Source organism: Astyanax mexicanus, chromosome 20, assembly GCF_023375975.1.
Source record: "Astyanax mexicanus isolate ESR-SI-001 chromosome 20, AstMex3_surface, whole genome shotgun sequence".
NCBI classification, from domain to species: domain Eukaryota; kingdom Metazoa; phylum Chordata; class Actinopteri; order Characiformes; family Acestrorhamphidae; genus Astyanax; species Astyanax mexicanus.
This window is the reverse complement of record NC_064427.1, coordinates 27,024,617-27,044,039: the sequence shown is the minus strand read 5'-3', so window position 1 is coordinate 27,044,039 and position 19,423 is coordinate 27,024,617. Positions and strand designations below refer to the sequence as shown.

Genomic DNA, 19,423 nt, shown 5'->3' with positions numbered 1-19,423 from the left:
AACCGTGGTCTGCAAGGGCTTCTGTTGACTTGAGCTTGAGTCCTGCTGTTATTGTTTAATACTGATTTGTGACACTGAATGTCACCAGTCTTCAGTGTTTTGAAAGCCATTTGATGGACTTGTTTGGAACTCTGGGAATTTCACAACATGTGTTGTGGTTCTACAATGACTTTCTTCACTTTAGTTGTTTTCCCATGTTACGTTAGAACGCACAATCTGGAAAAACAGCCATAACAAAGAAGAAACTAAATGGTACGTTCATTTCACAAGTGCTTTAGGGGAACCATTAGAAGTTATTACTGTCACTGTGTGGTTTGCCTGTCTCACTTTCAGACTCAAAATGGTTCCTCTGTTTTCAGCCTTTGCTTGTGCTGTTCCTCTTTTAATAGATTTTGTTAAATGTGAAAAAAACATGTCTAAGATCACAACCTTTCATCATGCAAAGATGGTTTTCGTAACTCAGAAAATACAAAAATATCCAAAACCTAAAAAAAACTTTAAAAGAGAAGCAAATGATTATTTTTTCATCAAGATTATTTTTATTGACCTGGACTCTTTAGTTTGGTCTAGGCAAAATCAATTGATATATTGTAAGTTTATACAATGTAAGGAGCTTCTAGTGTTAAAAAAAGTGGATTTTTACATAAAGACAACATATTGTTAGATTTAATAAGCTGTGTCGCAAGTTTACCATGACTACATCAAAGAAGGCGGTACTACTTGCATTAAACAGGACAGTGGTTGGTAGTAATTGTGATTTGCATTATTTGGCATAAATTATCCGTGCATGCAGACAGTTGATTCAGAAATTGGATCCACATTCAGTGCAGTATAAGAAACAGCTGGTGTATACCAGCTGTGGATTTTCTTTTATACCAGCTGTGGATTTTCTTTTAAAGACAACAATTTGTTAGATTTGATAAGCTGTAAGTTGGGAGGTGATGAGGTTCACTAGGACTGCATCATAGAAGGCATTACTACCCACAGTGGACAGCACAGTGGATGGTAGTGATCATGACTGGCAGAATCTGGCAATAATTGTCCATGCAAGCAGACAAGTGATTCTGGCAGAAATCATATCCACATTCAGTGCAGGATCCCTGCATATCCCACAGCTCAGTTCAAAGTTATTTAGCTTTCATGGGAAACTGCAAACATCATGGGATATCATAACAGTTCCTGTCCCATGACCTTTGGCATGTCAGTGGATCTGAATTCATTCTGAAGCTTGTGCTGGTTGAGCAGAGCTACAGACTTGGGTCTCAACTGGTGAATGTTTGTATTGTATAGGTCATCGTAGTACTTCAGAGCTGCTGCAGTCTTTGCCTCTTTTCCTCCATTCTTTGGGATTTTCTCAGCTATACATTTCAGATTCTTATAGCACAATGTGTATGTTCTGTTTTCACAGAATTGAATGAATCACACATGAATGAACACATTAAAGATTCTCCCATTCTTTGATCTCCAGTTAAGAAAAAAAAAATGCAGTCTTCACAAGTCTCTAAAATATTTAAATTTTGATTGGTTCTGTTTTGATGTTCCTCTCTCAGCTCTCTATCTGCTGTGTCATGCCGCTGGGCTTTACTAATAGGATTTGGTTCTTTTTGCTCAGTCTGATTGATTTCACAGTTGGGTTTTGATTCAGTGATATCATTTTTCTTTGATCCTAAGTGGGCTTGATTTTTTTTCTTTTTTTTCTTTTCTAGTCCCAAATCGGTGCTTGTGTTCTGAGCGGACTGTGTATTTGCAGACATTGTTGCAGCCATTTTCACTGCTTTCATCCCTCATGAGAGAGACAGACTTCATGGCCTACTTTTAAAGTTCCACACTTCTGCAATTGTTGAAAAAATACTATAGGAGTTCCATATCAGCGCTATGCTTATGTTGGTACAGTTAAACAATAATTCTTTAGTGCTTTAGATTATTTCACATGTTTAAAGTTTGTGTAAGTAATTTGCAAATTTCAACAAGCTTTGAAATGTATCTTACCTCACATAGCAGTCTTACAGTACCTATTCAGGACTGACCCAAGCATAGAGTGGCTACTGTTGTTTTTCATTTTTGTCAGCTGGCTAAATCCTTATTAAAACTATGGCTCATTTTTGGATTTTAGAAAAGATTGTAACGTTCCTTTCTTTCAAAATTGGTCCCGCCACTTGGAATTCAAAATGTTACTTTTGCTGATTGCCCGTTTACCACCTGACATGTTATCTAATGTTTATGAAAGAAAAGGCCAGTAAAAGAGCTAGTTTGACTACAAGGCTACAAAGGTACGAATGTATGGCCAGGATTGGGCAGTTTTACCATAAATGTTTCAAGACGTAAAGCCTGCTATTTCTATCTATGTTTGAAACACGTTTGAGAAGTCTTGGAAATGCTCATGTCCATTTAACAATATCAGTCTAATGATCAGTGTGAGAGACAGTAATCACAACATAAGTATGTCTGTTGTTGCCATTCTGGACAAAGTAAGCAGGATAAAGCTTGCAAGAACTGTGCAATGCTGTATAATGCATGTCATTTGCATGTAAAATCCTGTAATATTAATCTACCACACCAGTCCACATTTTCTTTTTTTTTTTCTTCTTTTTTTTAAACTTTCAGTGATTATTCTGTACCTTTTAACGGGTCCAAAAATATATATATGTCGTATTATTCAGTCTAGATACAGATTTGTCATTGACCAAGTCTTATTGGGTAGCTTAGATAGGAAATCTGCCTAGTATAAATATTCTGTTGGATTCCTTTGGGTGGGAACCCCCCTGCTCTTTAATGTTCCTTGTTTTCGACAGAAGGAGAAGCAGATTCACCTAGGTTATTTCAGTATTGGGTAAATGGCAAAGTACGTCTAAGAGAATTCTGAGAAATGTCAAAAGCACATTATTTATGCAAGTGTAGCTTCCAAGCATCATTTATTTGTGTTTAAATGAGGCATGTCATAAAACTATTTGTAAATGGAGTCCAGGTAACACAGAGAAGCTTAAAAAAGCTTTTTTATTATATTTTTTTTAATGGATGAATGTAATGCAAATATTAAATGATTTTTGTTCTAATAGTTCTGTCTGCAGTGTGTTGATATTAATCTCTGTGTGTGTGTGTGTGTGTCTGTGTTTGTGTTTTTTTCTTTTTCTTTTTTCTTTTTACAGGTGTAGCAGTGACGTAGGCACAGAAGCGCAGACATGGTGGCGCTGTCACTAAAGATCGGGGTGGGGAATGTGGTGAAAACTATGCAGTTTGAGCCCTCCACCATGGTGTATGACGCTTGTCGAATCATCAGGGAGAGAGTTCCAGAAGCACAGCTCGGCCAGCGTGAGTCTCTGTCTTACTCTCTTACTCTCTTACTATCTCGTGTGACATCAGCTGCACCATCAGTTCCCCAATTCCGAGAATCAAACATATAGTATATGTGCTGAAGGGTTTGACAGTAATAAAAATAAAGTTGTGTATACTGTTCAAAAGCTGTCAAAACTAATCACATGATCAACACATAACACTGCAGCATTGCTTGGTTTACTGGTTAGTCTATCAAAGTACTATTTACTGTTTAAGCTGCATCAGCCTGATTTGAAAGATTTCAAACTGTCACCAAAGCATAGGGATAGAGTCTGTGCTACATACACGGATATGTCTGTAAACCAGCCGTGGTGGCACACTTTTAGAAGTGGGGGGCAAAACTTTTTCTCTGATTAGCACAAAACAGTTGTGCAACCGACTGACTGTAATTGTATTTATTTATTTTTTTAACATGGTTGGTGTATTTGGTGTATATATAGTAACAAACTGAACAACTATATTAGTTTAGAAACATTCAAATTGTTAGAAATGTTAGCCTCATAGTTGATGTTATAGCTAACTGAGAAAAGAAAAAAAAGGAAACCAATTTTTTCTCTGAATTGTTTGTTAAATTTGAATATGAAGCAGAATTAAAAGTCTAATAAAATTAATGCAACATTGATGTTTTCATGACACAATTATCTGTAAGGCTTACATGTGGACAGGTTTTGATGCATTACCAGAAAAAAACAGTGAGATTCACATAGGAAACAGTAGTGCAGAACATTTCTGTGACAGTTGTGGTTGTTTAGGTTTTGGTTGGGTCAGGTCATGTTAGGCTTGCAGGTGCAATATTATAGGCGTGTATTTTGAACATGACTCTAAGAGAATATAGCATTGCCAGCTAAGCAAGCCAGTTCTGTGATGCTGTTATTACTGTATATACAGCAGAATTAATAAAAAATGAAAGAGCCATTTTACATTTATGTTGAGATATTTGAGATGTGTATGATGTATGTACAAATTTTCCACTGTGAAAAACTCCTCGTTCCAGTGTTTATGAATACAGATCATTCCATTACTTCATGAAGACACCCTGGATCGTGTAATGTTTATCTGTCTGTTTCATTTCCTCAGTCAAGTGATGCAAACAGTAACCATGCAGTGCAACTCTGACATGTCATGCCAGAGCCGGAGCAAAATACTCCTCCCTTTAGTTTTGTCATACTTAAATGCTGATTTAAGATCCAGGCTATAGTCATGCAAGCCTGAATTTTGTTATATTTTTTGGCTCATCTTATCATATAGTTGTTTTAATCTTCATTAGGGTAAAGTGAGGTAAACCTAACCTCATGTCAGCCTCCTTGTGAATTAAACGTTTGGTGAGCCCTTGGTCCAGAGATCTTATTGCTGACCTCAGCTTCTCTCAAAGAGCAAGCAATGAAGCCACGATTCCTCCCTTTTTCCACCACCAGCCCCCGCAAAAGCCCCTCCCTTCCAAAGAATGAATGAACAGTCAGAAAGAAGCTAAAAATATCCCCCAAAATAAAGCACAAGAGCAGCAGAGTTTCTGAGAAAGCTCGTCTGTTGCTCTGCAACAGTTTGCCTCAATCTGGGCGTGGCTGGGTCTCCAGTCTTACATAATAGCTTCCCTCTGGACACAGTCCTCTCCGTACTTGTCCTAACCTGTGAGTAATTTTCCACTTTGAGGGCCTGTTCTTGGCCAACATCAGCAGCTAATATGGAATGTTCAGCATCTTAAATAGCAGACCTCTCACAGTCCTGGCTGTGCTTTTCAGCGAGACACTACCTTAAACCCTGAGGGAGAAGAAACTAAGCTGTGATGCCCAGTAAAAGAGAGAGAGAAGGCCAGACGGCTCTCTGTGGTTACAAGAATTGAAGCGTGTTCATAAATTGAGAAGCGCTAAGGGGCTAATTTTGGATGAGTGATTGCCGCTTCTTGTAATTTCTGGTGGCTACGGTGGTCTGTATTATTCAGCTGACAGACAGAGTTTTACCACCCAGTTAGCACCGTCTTAGTGCTACGAACATCTGAAATGGGCTTCCTTTCATTTAATCTGGAGTTAATTAAAACTGGACGGGCACATTTTCTGGTTCTAATTATAAAAAATCTTCACACACTCACAAACACCAATTCCAATTGCATTGAAGAAGTGCTTACTGTTCTTTCTTCTGTCTAGCCAACGATTATGGCCTGTTCCTGTCAGATGAAGACCCAAAGAAAGGCATTTGGCTGGAAGCAGGGAAAGCCTTGGACTACTACATGCTGAGAAATGGGGTGAGTGAGTCAGTCATTCTGGGGCAGGAATGTCTGCCTGTTAGTAATCACTCACACACATTCATACACATCCATTCCACAGAGGTTACACCCCTGAGGAAGAGGAAGAGCAGTCTCATCAGTGACTAATATTCCAGTTTAAGGAGAATTAAATGATTAGTTTAATGTTTTTTGGAGTTTATTGTGTCTTTAAAGTATCAGTCTTTAAGATTTAAAAAAAATAAATAAATCTGTAGTGGACAAAGAACAAAATATTATCATAAATGTTATCAATATGCTTCTGCTACTATTCAGGCAAAGCCAAATATATTATTTTTAAAATCAGGGTCTCTTGGAGGTTTTTCTGGCCACAACAGCTTATTCTGGATCCCTGAGCAGCAGTGGTGCAGCCAATGGCACTGATGAAAAATAGAACTGGAAAGAGCTGGAAAAGAGCAAGCTACAAGAAAGGACCACAAGTGTCCTTGCGTAAATCACCAAATTCATCTACTTTTAAAATGTGCATTGTGGTGCCTTCTCTTTTTATAGTACTTTTCTGCATACTGAACATTGCATTCTCTTACCGGAGAGATCTTTAAATCTTAGGAACTGCCACTTTAAATATTGTATTTTAATTAAAGAAGTACATCATTATTGAGACTGCAGTGGCTGATTTTTCAAGTTTTACATGAAAACGCAGCCTTAAGCAAGTGCTTCTGTTTCAAGATTATCAGGCCCCAGTTTAAAGATTCAAGTCTTAACATGGTTTTTGTAGTAGTAAATGATCTTCATTGCTTTGAAAAGTGATATCGTGTAAGATGTCATAAAATATTAGCCTACACTCTACTGTGGTGCAGAATTTGTGATAAAAAAACTGTATTACAAGGATGGATGGTTTAATTTCCCTGTTTGCACTGTGGGGAAATGTTTGTCAGCATTACTCCAGTGAAATACACCAGTGACATTAGTTTGACGACGAGAAGTAATTAAGAGTTTATCGATTACAATGCTTAGTCAATCAAGGCCACCCTTTAAGCAGAATAGGTGAGAATTCCTTCTCCGGGACTCCCCCTAAAGTCTGGGAGTGGAATTTGTGCTTTGAGTCACTCAACAAAAATTACATTCTTTATACATGCATTTGTGGATAAACTGAGAGAGTAAAAGTAAAAGAATCTTGTGAACTGAGGCAGTAGAGCAACATTTTCACAATTTTATACAAATATGACTTCAGAGCAGTGTTGAGCCAATCTCGCTAGTGTGGCACCGTCTGCATCACCAAAGATACATGGTGCAATAGCCTCTATGTATAAATAGCAACAATAGAGATGCTGTTCTCGTTATTACACATCAGTAAAGCTTTAAGTGTTTTTGAAACTGGTATTTTAGTAGGTAATAGTTACACATAAAGCTGCTTTAAGCTAAATTCCAAGTAGCTTGATTGTATTGCTCGTCTTTGTGCCATGTCTAATTAGTTCCAAATCCCACAAATACAGATGATTACAGTTGCAAAATAGTGGATTTAATAACAGGCCAGAGGACAAACCAATTGTATAATCATGCTTTTGTTTTGTTTGTGCTTGGCAGGACACACTCGACTACAAGAAGAAACAGAGGCCGCTCAAGATCCGCATGTTGGATGGGACGGTGAAAACCGTCATGGTGGACGACTCTAAAATTGTCAGTGACATGCTCATGACCATTTGTGCCAGAATAGGTTAGTCAAATCAGGAGAGCTTTTATAAACATTAACCTTTCAATGGAACTATTCAGATATTTCATTATTACAGATATTCAGATTGTGGTGTGCTGATTTCTGTGCTCTTTTAGGCATCACAAACTATGATGAGTATTCGTTGGTGCGAGATATTGGTGAAGAGAAGAAGGAGGAGACAACAGGAACACTGAAGAGAGACAAAACCCTTCTGAGGGATGACAAAAAGATGGAGAAACTTAAGCAGAAGCTTCACACTGATGATGAGTGTATGTCCGATTTTCAGTATACTCTGTTCTCACCAGCCACTTCCAGCTATTTTAAATAAAGTGGAAACTATAGAGCTCTTATGATTTACTCCAAAGAGTGCTTAGATGATACAAATTTGAATATCATTAAAAAAAGGGGACACATTGTGCTTGTCTTGTGTTTACGCTTCTAACATGTAAAGCATATTTCACAATGTTTGGACATTCAAATGTTTCTTAACCTCATCATTCTGTGTGAATTCTGAAATCCTGTGATTGTTTATGCTTTTATAGTAAACTGGTTGGATCATGGACGGACGCTTCGTGAGCAGGGGGTGGAGGAGACAGAGATGTTGCTCCTCAGGAGAAAGTTCTTCTACTCTGACCAGAATGTGGACTCCAGAGATCCAGTTCAGCTTAATCTACTATATGTACAGGTGTGCATCCTGAAAATGCGCCAATAAACAGCTGTTTATAACTTAGAATAGGTTTTTTCTATTTGTTGCCTGATCACCTAGACAACAAAGCCCATTATGCATGCATTAGTGTCTGACTATTCTAAAGGCCTTTTTTGTTTCAGAAAATGTAATTGATTTTTTTCCCATAAAAATAAAAGGTCAATGTCATGAGCACATGTTGAATATATAAAACACTATTGAAGTTTTTTTTTTTTTTGCTGGACCTGATGACCAGAGGCACCTGCTTTGTAATGTTGATGTATTTGTGTACTTAGTGGATCACATTAGATTTATTAAGAGTCTAAACTTTGGCTTCTGCCTCAGATTTTCCTTTATTGCATCGAGCTTCTCCTTTTACAGGCACAGCCTGTGCAGTGAAGAACATTTTGTTCCAGCCAAAGTAACTTTTAGAGTTTTTTTCTTTCTAGTAAAATCTCAGTTTGTTCATACACACAAAAAATACAGAAAGTATCAGGTTCTGTCTCCAGTTTTCTTAAATGCATTAGTTTATATAGGGAATAAGCATTAGAGCAGGGGTTCTCAACTAGTCTTAGTCTGGGACCAATATATTCTCATGGTCATGTCGAGACCCACTTTTATAGAATGCAAACCAAACTAATTTATTTAAAAAAAAAAAAAAAATCTTTAATTTAATTTAAACATACATCATAACGCAATATGAATTTAAAAGCATTTTGTTAAGGATCTGAGGAGGAACATGACAAAACCATGTATAAAAGTTAATTATATAATATAATTAAATATTAAAACTGCACAAAATAAATAAGGCCACATAAATTGATATTTCACTTCTCTGCATTCAGTGCAGTCTCTCTTTTCTTCCAACATAAAATAAAAGTACAAAATCAGATGAGCATTGATTATTTTTTAATTAAATGATTTTTTTTTAAATGCCTTTATTTTTACAAGCTGTCTGCGACCCACTAGTTTAGAATCACTGCATTAGGGGGTTCATACCTATTACCTTCCTGTTTTGATTCTTGTTATAACCATCTCAATTACTTAAAAGCAAATCTAGAAAGCAATGTAAAATAAAATAATAAGCTTGTATTATTTATTCAAACATCATTGTCAACTTTGTGATCCACTGCTTTTAAACACAATTAAAACATCAGAAGTATGGCTGTATGTATGCTAATATACTGTGTTGTATGGTTCTCTACGCAGGCTCGAGATGATATTCTGAATGGATCTCACCCTGTGTCCTTTGACAAGGCTTGCGAGTTCGCCGGTTATCAGTGCCAGATCCAGTTCGGTGACCACAATGAATCTAAACACAAACCAGGATTCCTTGAGTGAGCCCTTTTGTTATATTATTTAGTACTTCATTCCTTCTACACAATTTTACCATTAGACTAAAAGTATTTTTCTGTCTTTCACACATTCATATCCAAAATGATAGTCTTCTAAATCAAATTTTAATTCCATATCTCTTTATTTCTTCTCCAGTTTGAAAGAATTCCTGCCCAAAGAGTACATCAAGAACAAAGGCGAGAAAAAGATCTTTCAGGTTAGAGCCTTGAGTTTGGCGTGCTGATGCAAGCCTCTGGAGTGAGGTCATTCCCAGGTTGAGTGCTGCAGGGGTTGCTGCGGTTCTGTTGCCAGTGGCTGCAGTGCATTCTCTCTTTCTGCTACAGCTGAGGAAGAAAGCTCAGACTAAAAACACATGAGCTGGGGCCAAGTCAAATTTGAAACATTTGCAATGGGATCTGTTTTTCCCTCCAGTGCTATTCTAATGGCCAGTGTGTATAAAGAGCCATCTTTGAAATGTTGGAAATAATCATCGGTACAGTGCAAAGCCTGAGGCTGATTATGCACTCTGCTTGAGAGACTGATGAATGTGCATGTGTTTTAACCTGCTTCCTTCATTCTTGTGTAATATGTTTTATAGTTTTGATTTGATGTCTTCAGAGCTTTCAAGGACAACAGCATTAATGTAATAAATAAAGCTCTGAACTAAAATGAAATCAGCTGGATGTGCAAGTAAGTTTTTTTCTGTTACAGGCACACAAAAACTGCCAAAATATGACTGAGATTGAGGCCAAAGTCAGCTATGTCAAGCTGGCCCGATCTCTCAAAACCTATGGAGTGTCCTTCTTCCTAGTAAAGGTAAAAATATATATATATATTTTTACTGTAGCAGTACCATGGAACAATTTACTATGGAAACGTCACTGTGTAAAACACTGTTCTCAACAAATGACTCACTAATTAACACCAGAAGGAGAAGCTTCTACCCAGATGGAGTTGATGGAATGTGTCTCTCTCCACCCTGTAGGAGAAAATGAAGGGCAAGAACAAGCTGGTCCCTCGCCTGCTGGGCATCACCAAGGAGAGCGTGATGAGAGTGGACGAGAAGACCAAGGAGGTGATGCAAGAGTGGAGCCTGACAAACATCAAGCGTTGGGCTGCTTCACCAAAGAGCTTCACTCTGGTGAGTATGGAACTTTTGCATTTTACAGAAACTAATATGTGTTGATTTGAAGTTACTTTTCCCCACGTTTAATGCCAGAATGCGTAATTGTTACTGTTATCTTACATAATTCCACTTTAATATGTTCACTGTAATAACTGTTAAGGTTGTCAGAGATTGTTAAATTCATCACAGAATATAATAAAAAGTCTTATGACTTCTCTGATTGCACCATTGCTTTATGCATTGCACCAGTGCTTTATCAAATCAGGTCGAATCCTGATCCAAGAGTGGAGAACAATGGGTACATTTGTTTAATCTGAAATGCCAAGAGCACAATTGATATATTGGACACAGTTTGGAGCATTAAGTTAACTGGACCAAGGCTATTGATGTAGATTACTGAGAACTCCTGCCTGATTTTCTTTGAAAAGAATAAAAGCTCCTGATCTAGGTGCAGATTTTTCCTTTCGGAATAGACATAAACAAGATCATTCTGAGGCGTGTGCCTGATATTCAATCCCTGCTTCCTGTGAAGGACTTTTTTCAAATCCCCTTTGACATCATGCAGAAAAAAGAGGGTAGTTGTACAAATTTGTATTTTTATTTAGAACGTCTGGGGAAATACTCAGGCTGCTATTTCCTGGCAAATCACCACAAAGCTGAATATTGGCTGCATGATGTGAAACCTGGAAGAAAAATTGGTGCAGTGTTGTGGCTGTGGCAGTTTATAAATGAGCTGCAATGTGAGGAGGAACCATCGAACCATAATTTGTTGACAGCTATCAAATTCCTTGGTTACATGTACCCCTTCTGTTTTCCCAGTGTTTTGGGTTACGTCTACACGTATCAAATTGTTCACACAGAAATGAAAACATTTTCTTGAGCATAGGGCATGGCGCTTCATAAAGAGAGACAGCAAAGATAATCCCAAATACATTACAAATTACTCACTACTCAGTATGTTTGGAACTAACTAAGTCACACAGTCTAAATCTAAACAGTGCACTGTATACCTTTGATAGTTATACACTTATTACATTGTAAAACGCCTGAACAAGGTTTAGATTTATGACTTATTGAGTTTACTATATAGGGAATAAGAAAGTTTTTGAGATTAAGCCATAATGACATACATGGCTTGTGACAGCAGCATTTTCTTAAAACATAATTTTCAAACTTGGAGAATGTTTTAGAAAAACTCTTTTAGTACAGTCTGCTTAGACATGCCGTTATACAGTCAACTGCACTCATTGTAAAGAACAATACATGGATGTCCTATAACATTTTCTTGTAATAATAAAATGTGGGACCACGTCTTTCTTCTTTAGGATTTTGGAGATTATCAGGATGGCTACTACTCAGTCCAGACCACTGAAGGAGAGCAGATTGCACAGCTGATTGCTGGCTACATTGACATCATCCTTAAAAAGGTAGCATATTCACCTGTATACCATTTGTTAATGTATTTTAAAGGAATATGTTTTTAAAAAATCTTATAATTAGGGGTGGCCAATATGACAATTTTTTTTTATGACAAATTGCATTATCATGAGAACAATATACTCTTTCTGCTTAATGGGATGGAGTTTAGCACAGTCCCCTACTACAGGTTTTCAGTTGTATAAATATTTTTGTTATGATTTTAAAGAAATCAAAGCTCTGATCTCTACACAGATTTCATGGGTATTTTGAGAGAAGTAGAAACGCCCTTTTGTACAGCCGTTCCAGTGAAGAAAAAAAAAAGTCAACCATTTATTTTTTTATTTTTTTTTGCCTAGAATCTAGCTGGCCGCAGCATGTTTGCTTTTTTTAGGCAATCAAATCCATGGCTGTAGTGTTAATTCCACCAGTTGATTTTTATCCAGCTGTCTTTTTTGTGACAGTTGCGCATCAAGTCTTCTACATCAAGTCAGTGGTTCACAGGAGACAGAGGAATTCCACAACAAACCTTGATGCTTGACCTCTCAGGGGTGAACAGCTTGGCAACAAAGTGCTTCTTTCAGGCTCCTGTCACAAGTAACATAGCATAACTCTCTAGAACTTATCACGTGTACTCTGCTTGTTCACAGAAAAAGAGCAAAGACCACTTTGGCCTAGAAGGAGACGAGGAATCGACCATGCTGGAAGATTCTGTTTCACCTAAAAAGTAAGCATGTTGGTCCAGCGGTCTTAATGTTCCAGTTTGTACTTAAGAGAAAGCAGTATGCAAATATGGAAAACCTGTTACCACAGTTACTCAAATATAAATCTTTTACAGTGTTACTAGATTAAAAGTAAATATGCCTTTGGATAACTGCTTTTCAGTGTAACATCTGTGAAGCTGTGATTGATATTCCAGACTTGGTCTTCTAAAAATAATTTCCCTGCCCTGAAAGATACATTTCCTCTGTCATTACTTTTGCTGCTGTTATCTTCATATTTACACTTATTTTAATACACTGCCTAATATTGTATCCTATCTAACATATCCTGCATATGTTAACCTATATGGCAGGCTTACATGATATTTGTATAGCTGATTTGCTGTGTGTTTCTCAAAGGTCAACAGTGATGCAGCAGCAGTTCAACAAGGTGGGGAAGGTGGAGACAGGCTCTGTGGCTATGCCGGTCATCATGCGTTCAGGTGCTGGTGGTCAAGGAAGCTTCCAGATGGGATCCATGCCTCAGGCCAAGCAGCAGATCACTAGTGGCCAGATGCACACGGGACACATGCCCCCATTGGTGAGCTGGTTTATAGCTTGTTGTTCTTTTGTGTTGGTTTTGGGTTGCGACTGCAGCTATATAATTTTTGTCCAACTTACTCCTATTGCAGACTTCAGCCCAGCAGGCCCTGACAGGCACCATTAACTCCAGTATGCAGGCAGTGCAGGCTGCTCAGGCCTCTCTGGATGACTTTGATGCCCTGCCTCCATTGGGCACTGATGCGGTAAGACATACTTATTCCTTTTCTAACTCTTATCACTCACACATATTGTCCTTTTTTCCATATTCTGTAAATACTGTATTTTTTACACTATAAGACGCACTTAAAATCATTTAATTTCCCCCAAAAATAACAGTGTGCCTTTTAATCCGGTGCGCCTTATGAATGAGTTTCAGTTTAGTTCTCCATTACCAATGGCTGGAGTAGCATTAGCATTAGGCGCTAACTGCTATTTTCCTCTTTATAGGTGTGTATCATCTGCCTGTAGCCTGCTGCTAACCCTAGCTAGCACTGCTGGAGCAACATTAGCAATAGCCGCTAACCGCTCTAGAAAGTCTTTTTTTATTACAGCTTTGTTTACTTAGCTTAGCTTTACTTAACTTAGTTAGCTACCCACCACCACCCAAGTTCCTTATAGTGCTCATAAAATGCACCTTATAATCCAGTGCACCTTATGTATGAAAATAGACCAGAAAGAGGATTATTGAAGGTGATTCTTATAATCTGGTACACCCTATAGTGCGACAAATACGGTACATACAGTGGTAGTTTACAGACGTTTTTATCGGCTCCATATAGTGGTATCTACATAACCTTCTCCTGTTCATATGTCTGAATTGCCAGGCTTCTCAAGCCTGGAGGAAGAACAAAATGGATGAGTCCAAGCATGAGATTCACTCTCAGGTGGATGCTATCACTGCAGGAACAGCATCTATGGTCAATCTTACTGCAGGTAAGTTCAGACAGACACAATTATGGTATTTTTGTGTTCGTGGAAACAAGAACCAAAAAGAAAGTAGGGCTGACTATGTTGGGTACCATGCATTGGAAAAATGCCTATATTGTTACGACATTTGAAATACCAGTACCAGCAAGATTAATATATGTCTCAGGTTTACAAGTTTTAAATCTAGATAGGACATGTGGAACATCTGACTTCTAAAACCTTCCAGAACACCCTACCTCCGACAACTCTCTGTTTTTTCTGTTTTGTAGGTGATCCAGCAGAGACAGACTACACGGCTGTGGGCTGTGCAGTGACCACAATTTCCTCCAACCTGACGGAGATGTCTAAGGGCGTGAAGCTGCTGGCTGCTCTGATGGAGGACGAGGGTGGAACTGGCCAGCAGCTCCTGGGTGCTGCCCGGAACCTGGCCTGCGCCGTGTCGGACATGTTGAAGACCGCTCAGCCCGCCAGCACTGAGGTTATACACTAGAATTAATAATAATAGAGAAAGAGATCAAATGGAAGATGTTATACACTCTATGGGCAAAGGTGCTGGGATGGCTTTCTTTGAAATCAAATGAAGTCTTCCAGGGAAGGCCTTTGGGAGGATTTGATAGCATTTAGGAAAAGTGTTTGTGAGTTCAAGATGTTGGGTGATTCCCACCCAACCTCGGGGGTCGTAGCACTCAACCCCAACTCACCCAAAAGAACTGGATGCAGCACAGTCATTCCAGAACGCACACTTCCACTGCTCCACAGCTCAATGTTAAGTGCTTTACCCACACCAGCCAAAAGGCATGTACTCCTTTCAAAGAACTAGACAAGCAGTGTGTGAGCATTGCACATCTGTGTCAGTACAACCTAAAGTAGCTAAAGGCCTTCATTAGAAGGTGCACCCAAAACACTTGAACATAAAGTATATTCTGTCTTTTCCTCAACAATAAACACTGACTAATTATTGTACCCTACAAACAGTTAGTGATGAGACAACTACAGTCTCCTGAAGGCTATATGTCTATCTGTTCTCCACAGCCTCGTCAGAACCTTTTGCAGGCTGCAGGTAATGTGGGCCAGGCCAGTGGAGAATTGCTGCAGCAGATTGGAGAAAGTGACGCTGATCAACAGTTCCAGGTAAGTTATATATTAAATAAAACACTCTTAAATAAAACATTACCAATATGAATACATTTAACTTGCATTTTCCTTGTCACTGCCTTAACCAGTCTTTAGGCAGAGGATCGTTCAGACACACAAGACGGATTCACCATTATAGTCAAATGATGGTAACAAAACGCCCTCAGAGAACGAGTAATTCATCCTCACCAGCCAATCGTACTAATTTTCTCTAATCATATTTAGTAACTTTAGTTGGAGAACTCAGTTAATCGTAGTATGACTTAATTCACGCGTAACTCCACTTTAAAATTTTGACAATACATGCTGCCAATTCTTTAATTAATTAATTAATTAATTTCTTTATTTATTTATTTTACATTTTCAGCTATTTTTTTTCTGTAAGTAATTTTTTTGGTGGAGTTACTCTTCAAACTTGATCAATGTACTCTCTCTCTATACATATATATTCTATCACGAGTCCTCATCTTTTGTTATTAATTTTTTAGAGTAAAAACTTATGGTGGTGGGTCTCTCTTAATGGTATCTTAAAAGGTATGCTGCTCATAATATAGTAGACTTGGGGGAAAAAAACAGTAATATATATATTTATACTGTATATATTTTGCTTTTACTAGTGCAAAGTGAGACAGTCTTATTATAAACATTTAAAAAGGATTGTGTGGTCAAAATATTAATCTGCATTGTAATAATAGAGCAGCTAAGGCCAGAGCACAGACCAGGGTAATGATTTCTTCTTTAGAGTTTCTTTAGTGACATGACAATCAACCTGATTCTCCCTGGGGTTAAGTTTTTGTGGCATGCTGTTAGCAGTGTGCTAGTGTAGAGAAACAGCCCCTCGAGGCCTGCAGCAGACTTAATACTGCTCTCAAGTGCTCGTGGAATGCAGCTTGAGCACAGCAGCCACAAATTACATAAGCGCCCCGCTCCTCATGAGTTTTCCCTCTTTTCTAACGGTGAGGAGCGCGCCGCTCGACTTCCTGCTGCTAAAAGAAACATTTAGTCACTAACACCACAAATAACAGTCTACTGAAACTGCTGTGTGAGGAATTTTTGGAGCAGCAATGGGGGCTCACAGTGCCTTTTGTTTCTGATATGAGGTCCATTTTGCTGCTCATCTTATTTGTCCAGTGATTGTATAAGACAATAGGACAGACTCTGAGTATCTACTGGTTGTGTGTGTGTTTTTGCCGTCTGGCTGCATCAACCACGCAACCCCACCAGGAGTGCTTCCCTAGTTGCTTAGCACTGTGGTTTGTATTGTTTTTGCAGGCATGTTGAACACATTTTTCTGAAACAGAAAGACGCATCCATTTTCTGGTGTTTTGTTAAGACATTCTTTTCCTTTTTCAACTCGCCGCTGTTAAAGAGAAATGTCCCTGTAGCTGTAATTCTCTAAATCACTCAGGCTGCTGCATTGCACAATAAAAGATCAGCCAAAAATATACATAGGAAAGTCATTGATTATTGCTTTTACTCTCTTATACATGGCACTACTTGGTCGTTATTGAGTTTTTACCTACAGGCAATAGCCAGGGGCCTCCCTGCTGCCAGTTTTAAACATAACCTTGTGGAATACAATTATATCTATGGTGGTAACTGTCTGTCTGTCTGCGCCATGGAAAGAATCCAGAGTATGCAGGAGGCTTCCAAGGCAGTCAGCCTCTAGTTGGCTTCTCTGATCACCTTTTCTGAAGTACTGCGCTGGCTGATAAACTACTAGATTTAAATGGTGGGGCTTCTGAGTGGCTTAGCAGGCTAAAATGCTGACACGATGGCCCAGAGTTTGAATCGTGGCCTAAGAGCGAAGTTGGCTATGGTGCCACTGGGTGGGTAGATGGCTCTTTCTCCCCTTATCTTTCCCATTGTGATGCTGACAGGCACAGGCATCTGTTGGCTGATGCATCAGAGCTGGGGATCTTTTGCTTTACTCTGAGTGCATTGGTTGTGGGGTGTATTTGCAGCAGTTTGTTCAACATGTTCATTTGCTTGTCCTCATCATCCTGGTATCGAAAGCATTGCAAGTGATTGGGGGTGGGGTCTTATTGAGTGGGTGAATTAATTGACTCAACGATAAAAAGATGGAGTGATAGTTGCCTGTCATTCAAAGAATATTTTAAATAGTTGGTGATTTATGTACATACTGTAGATATCCATAGTTAGTTATTAAACTAACACCTCAATTCAATCAAAAATAAAAGTAATCCTTTAAAATCTGTTCCCATTCACACATAAAGAAAGCCAATTGCTAAAAAAATGCTGAGCAGTGTCTATGGCTGTGTGTGTGTGCGTGTGATCTGCAGGACATGCTGATGAAGCTAGCTAAGGCAGTAGCTAATGCAGCAGCAGCTCTGGTTCTAAAGGCAAAGAACGTGGCTCAGAAAACAGAAGACTCAGCCCAGCAGAACCGAGTCATTGCAGCTGCAACACAGTGCGCCCTCTCCACCTCCCAGCTGGTGGCCTGCACACGGGTAAGAACTTGCATGTGCACACAGATGCAAAACACTTGTATACACGTGCAAAGAAGACAGACGTCAGCCATAATGCTCCTATTTCATGGTCCTCCTATTTTTTTACAACCACGTTTTGTCATGGCTAAGGCCACTTGGAGCTAATTCCTTCAGACAGAACCACTGAGCAAGCCAGATGTTTGTGCATGTGCATGTGTGTGTGTGTGTGTGTGTGTGTGTGTGTGTGTGTGTGTGTGTGTGTGTGTGTGTGCTCTCCAGGTGGTGGCTCCTACCATCAGCTCCCCGGTGTGTCAAGAGCAGCTGATAGAGGCAGGGAAACTGGTGGCTAAATCTGTGGAAGGCTGTGTGGAGGCGTCCCAGGGTGCTACCGGTGACGAGCACCTGTTGAAGCAAGTGGGTGCGGCCGCTACAGGTGTTACCCAGGCCCTGAATGAGCTCCTGCAGCACATTAAGCAGTACGCCAGTGGGGGCCAACCAATTGGCCGCCACGGAGAAGCTACTGACCGCATCTTGGATGTCACGGAGAACATCTTCAGCTCCATGGGAGATGCAGGTGTGGAGGGGAGGATGGATGTTGCTGTTAAATATGGGGGTCTGCTATTGCTATGGTTGGAACTTGCTATGTCCTTTATCCCTATATAATTTATGGACCAATGATTCACTGAAGATTTGCGTTTGTGTCTTTTTATCTTATGTCTCTTATATAATTGATTTACACTCCATGCTTAGACTGTAGAACCATACTAACCTCTTTCTTTCTCTGGTAGGTGAGATGGTGCGACAGGCGAGGATCCTGGCCCAGGCCACCTCTGACCTGGTCAATGCCATCAAGGCCGATGCTGAGGGAGAGACGGACCTCGAGAACTCTCGCAAGCTGCTGTCCGCCGCAAAGCTTCTGGCTGACGCTACTGCCAGGATGGTGGAGGCTGCCAAGGTGCGTGACATGAGATATGGACACTGTCTCCGTCCAGATGATGTACGGATTCAGGGCTGAGCGAGGGCCTTCAGCTTAGTCAGCTGGATCTAAAGAAATAAAGAATGACTGACTTATTTATGCTTGTTAATGCTCAGTGTTAAATACAGATACTGTCTTTACTGTGCATTCTTTTTGTCCATTTTTTTATATACCTTCTTTAAAATCTTAGAAATATTGCTGCCTCTAATGACTATTTTAGTTTTTTTTTTTTATTAGTTGATTGATTAGGTACGATTATTTTTATCAAGCCCACTATTTGTGTTTCCAATTGATGAGGCTCCCAATCCAATGCATGCTGAACTTTATCACTGAAAGCATAACTTTTAGGGCCTGGTACAGATTTTGCAGGACATCCAAAATTAAAGTGAGCCATCTGTGTGAGTCCACAAATTAAAATGTTATAGTCAGTGTTGATTGTCGACTATAGCACTATGACTAACATATGGACACAGCGGAAAATACTTATTGACTTGCAATTTTACACCATTTACAGATGTTTACATCGCTGCTTATTTCGTCCTTTTTTTTATATAGTACATGCATCATCCGCAACATTCGCCATGTTTTTTGTTGGGAGCATTCAATTCTAAACTGCCCTCTAGTGAATCTATTGTCTCATTCATTCCAGTGTAAAAAAGGATGCTTACAGGTATTTGGGCTGTGATCGTTACATTGTTGCATTTAGTGATTTTCCTGCATGTTGAGTTTCATACATAATGGGAGTATAAAGGACTTTTGGGTTTTTAAAGCAGATGGAAAACAGTTGGAGGAATTAAAGGTTGAAAAG

The 19,423-nt window shown here is 39.1% G+C and overlaps 1 protein-coding gene across 4 annotated transcripts in view; it reads left to right on the top strand.

The window, feature by feature from the left end:
• tln1 (talin 1) overlaps window positions 1-19,423 on the top strand; it is an 86,946-nt gene that overhangs the window by 27,179 nt on the left and 40,344 nt on the right. For 3 of the 4 annotated variants that reach the window (XM_022681254.2, XM_049469011.1, XM_049469012.1), the window contains exons 3-22: window positions 3,147-3,309; window positions 5,475-5,572; window positions 7,136-7,265; window positions 7,379-7,531; window positions 7,805-7,947; window positions 9,157-9,284; window positions 9,439-9,499; window positions 9,994-10,098; window positions 10,268-10,423; window positions 11,734-11,835; window positions 12,475-12,551; window positions 12,946-13,126; window positions 13,218-13,331; window positions 13,953-14,061; window positions 14,325-14,533; window positions 15,088-15,186; window positions 15,279-15,338; window positions 17,493-17,660; window positions 17,919-18,213; window positions 18,428-18,594. In XM_022681254.2, the coding sequence (XP_022536975.2) occupies window positions 3,180-3,309; window positions 5,475-5,572; window positions 7,136-7,265; window positions 7,379-7,531; window positions 7,805-7,947; window positions 9,157-9,284; window positions 9,439-9,499; window positions 9,994-10,098; window positions 10,268-10,423; window positions 11,734-11,835; window positions 12,475-12,551; window positions 12,946-13,126; window positions 13,218-13,331; window positions 13,953-14,061; window positions 14,325-14,533; window positions 15,088-15,186; window positions 15,279-15,338; window positions 17,493-17,660; window positions 17,919-18,213; window positions 18,428-18,594 (2,685 nt within the window). In that variant the 5' untranslated portion in view covers window positions 3,147-3,179. The remainder of the gene's footprint in view (window positions 1-3,146; window positions 3,310-5,474; window positions 5,573-7,135; window positions 7,266-7,378; window positions 7,532-7,804; window positions 7,948-9,156; window positions 9,285-9,438; window positions 9,500-9,993; window positions 10,099-10,267; window positions 10,424-11,733; window positions 11,836-12,474; window positions 12,552-12,945; window positions 13,127-13,217; window positions 13,332-13,952; window positions 14,062-14,324; window positions 14,534-15,087; window positions 15,187-15,278; window positions 15,339-17,492; window positions 17,661-17,918; window positions 18,214-18,427; window positions 18,595-19,423) is intronic. The other variant, XM_007255290.4, reaches the window with a different exon arrangement.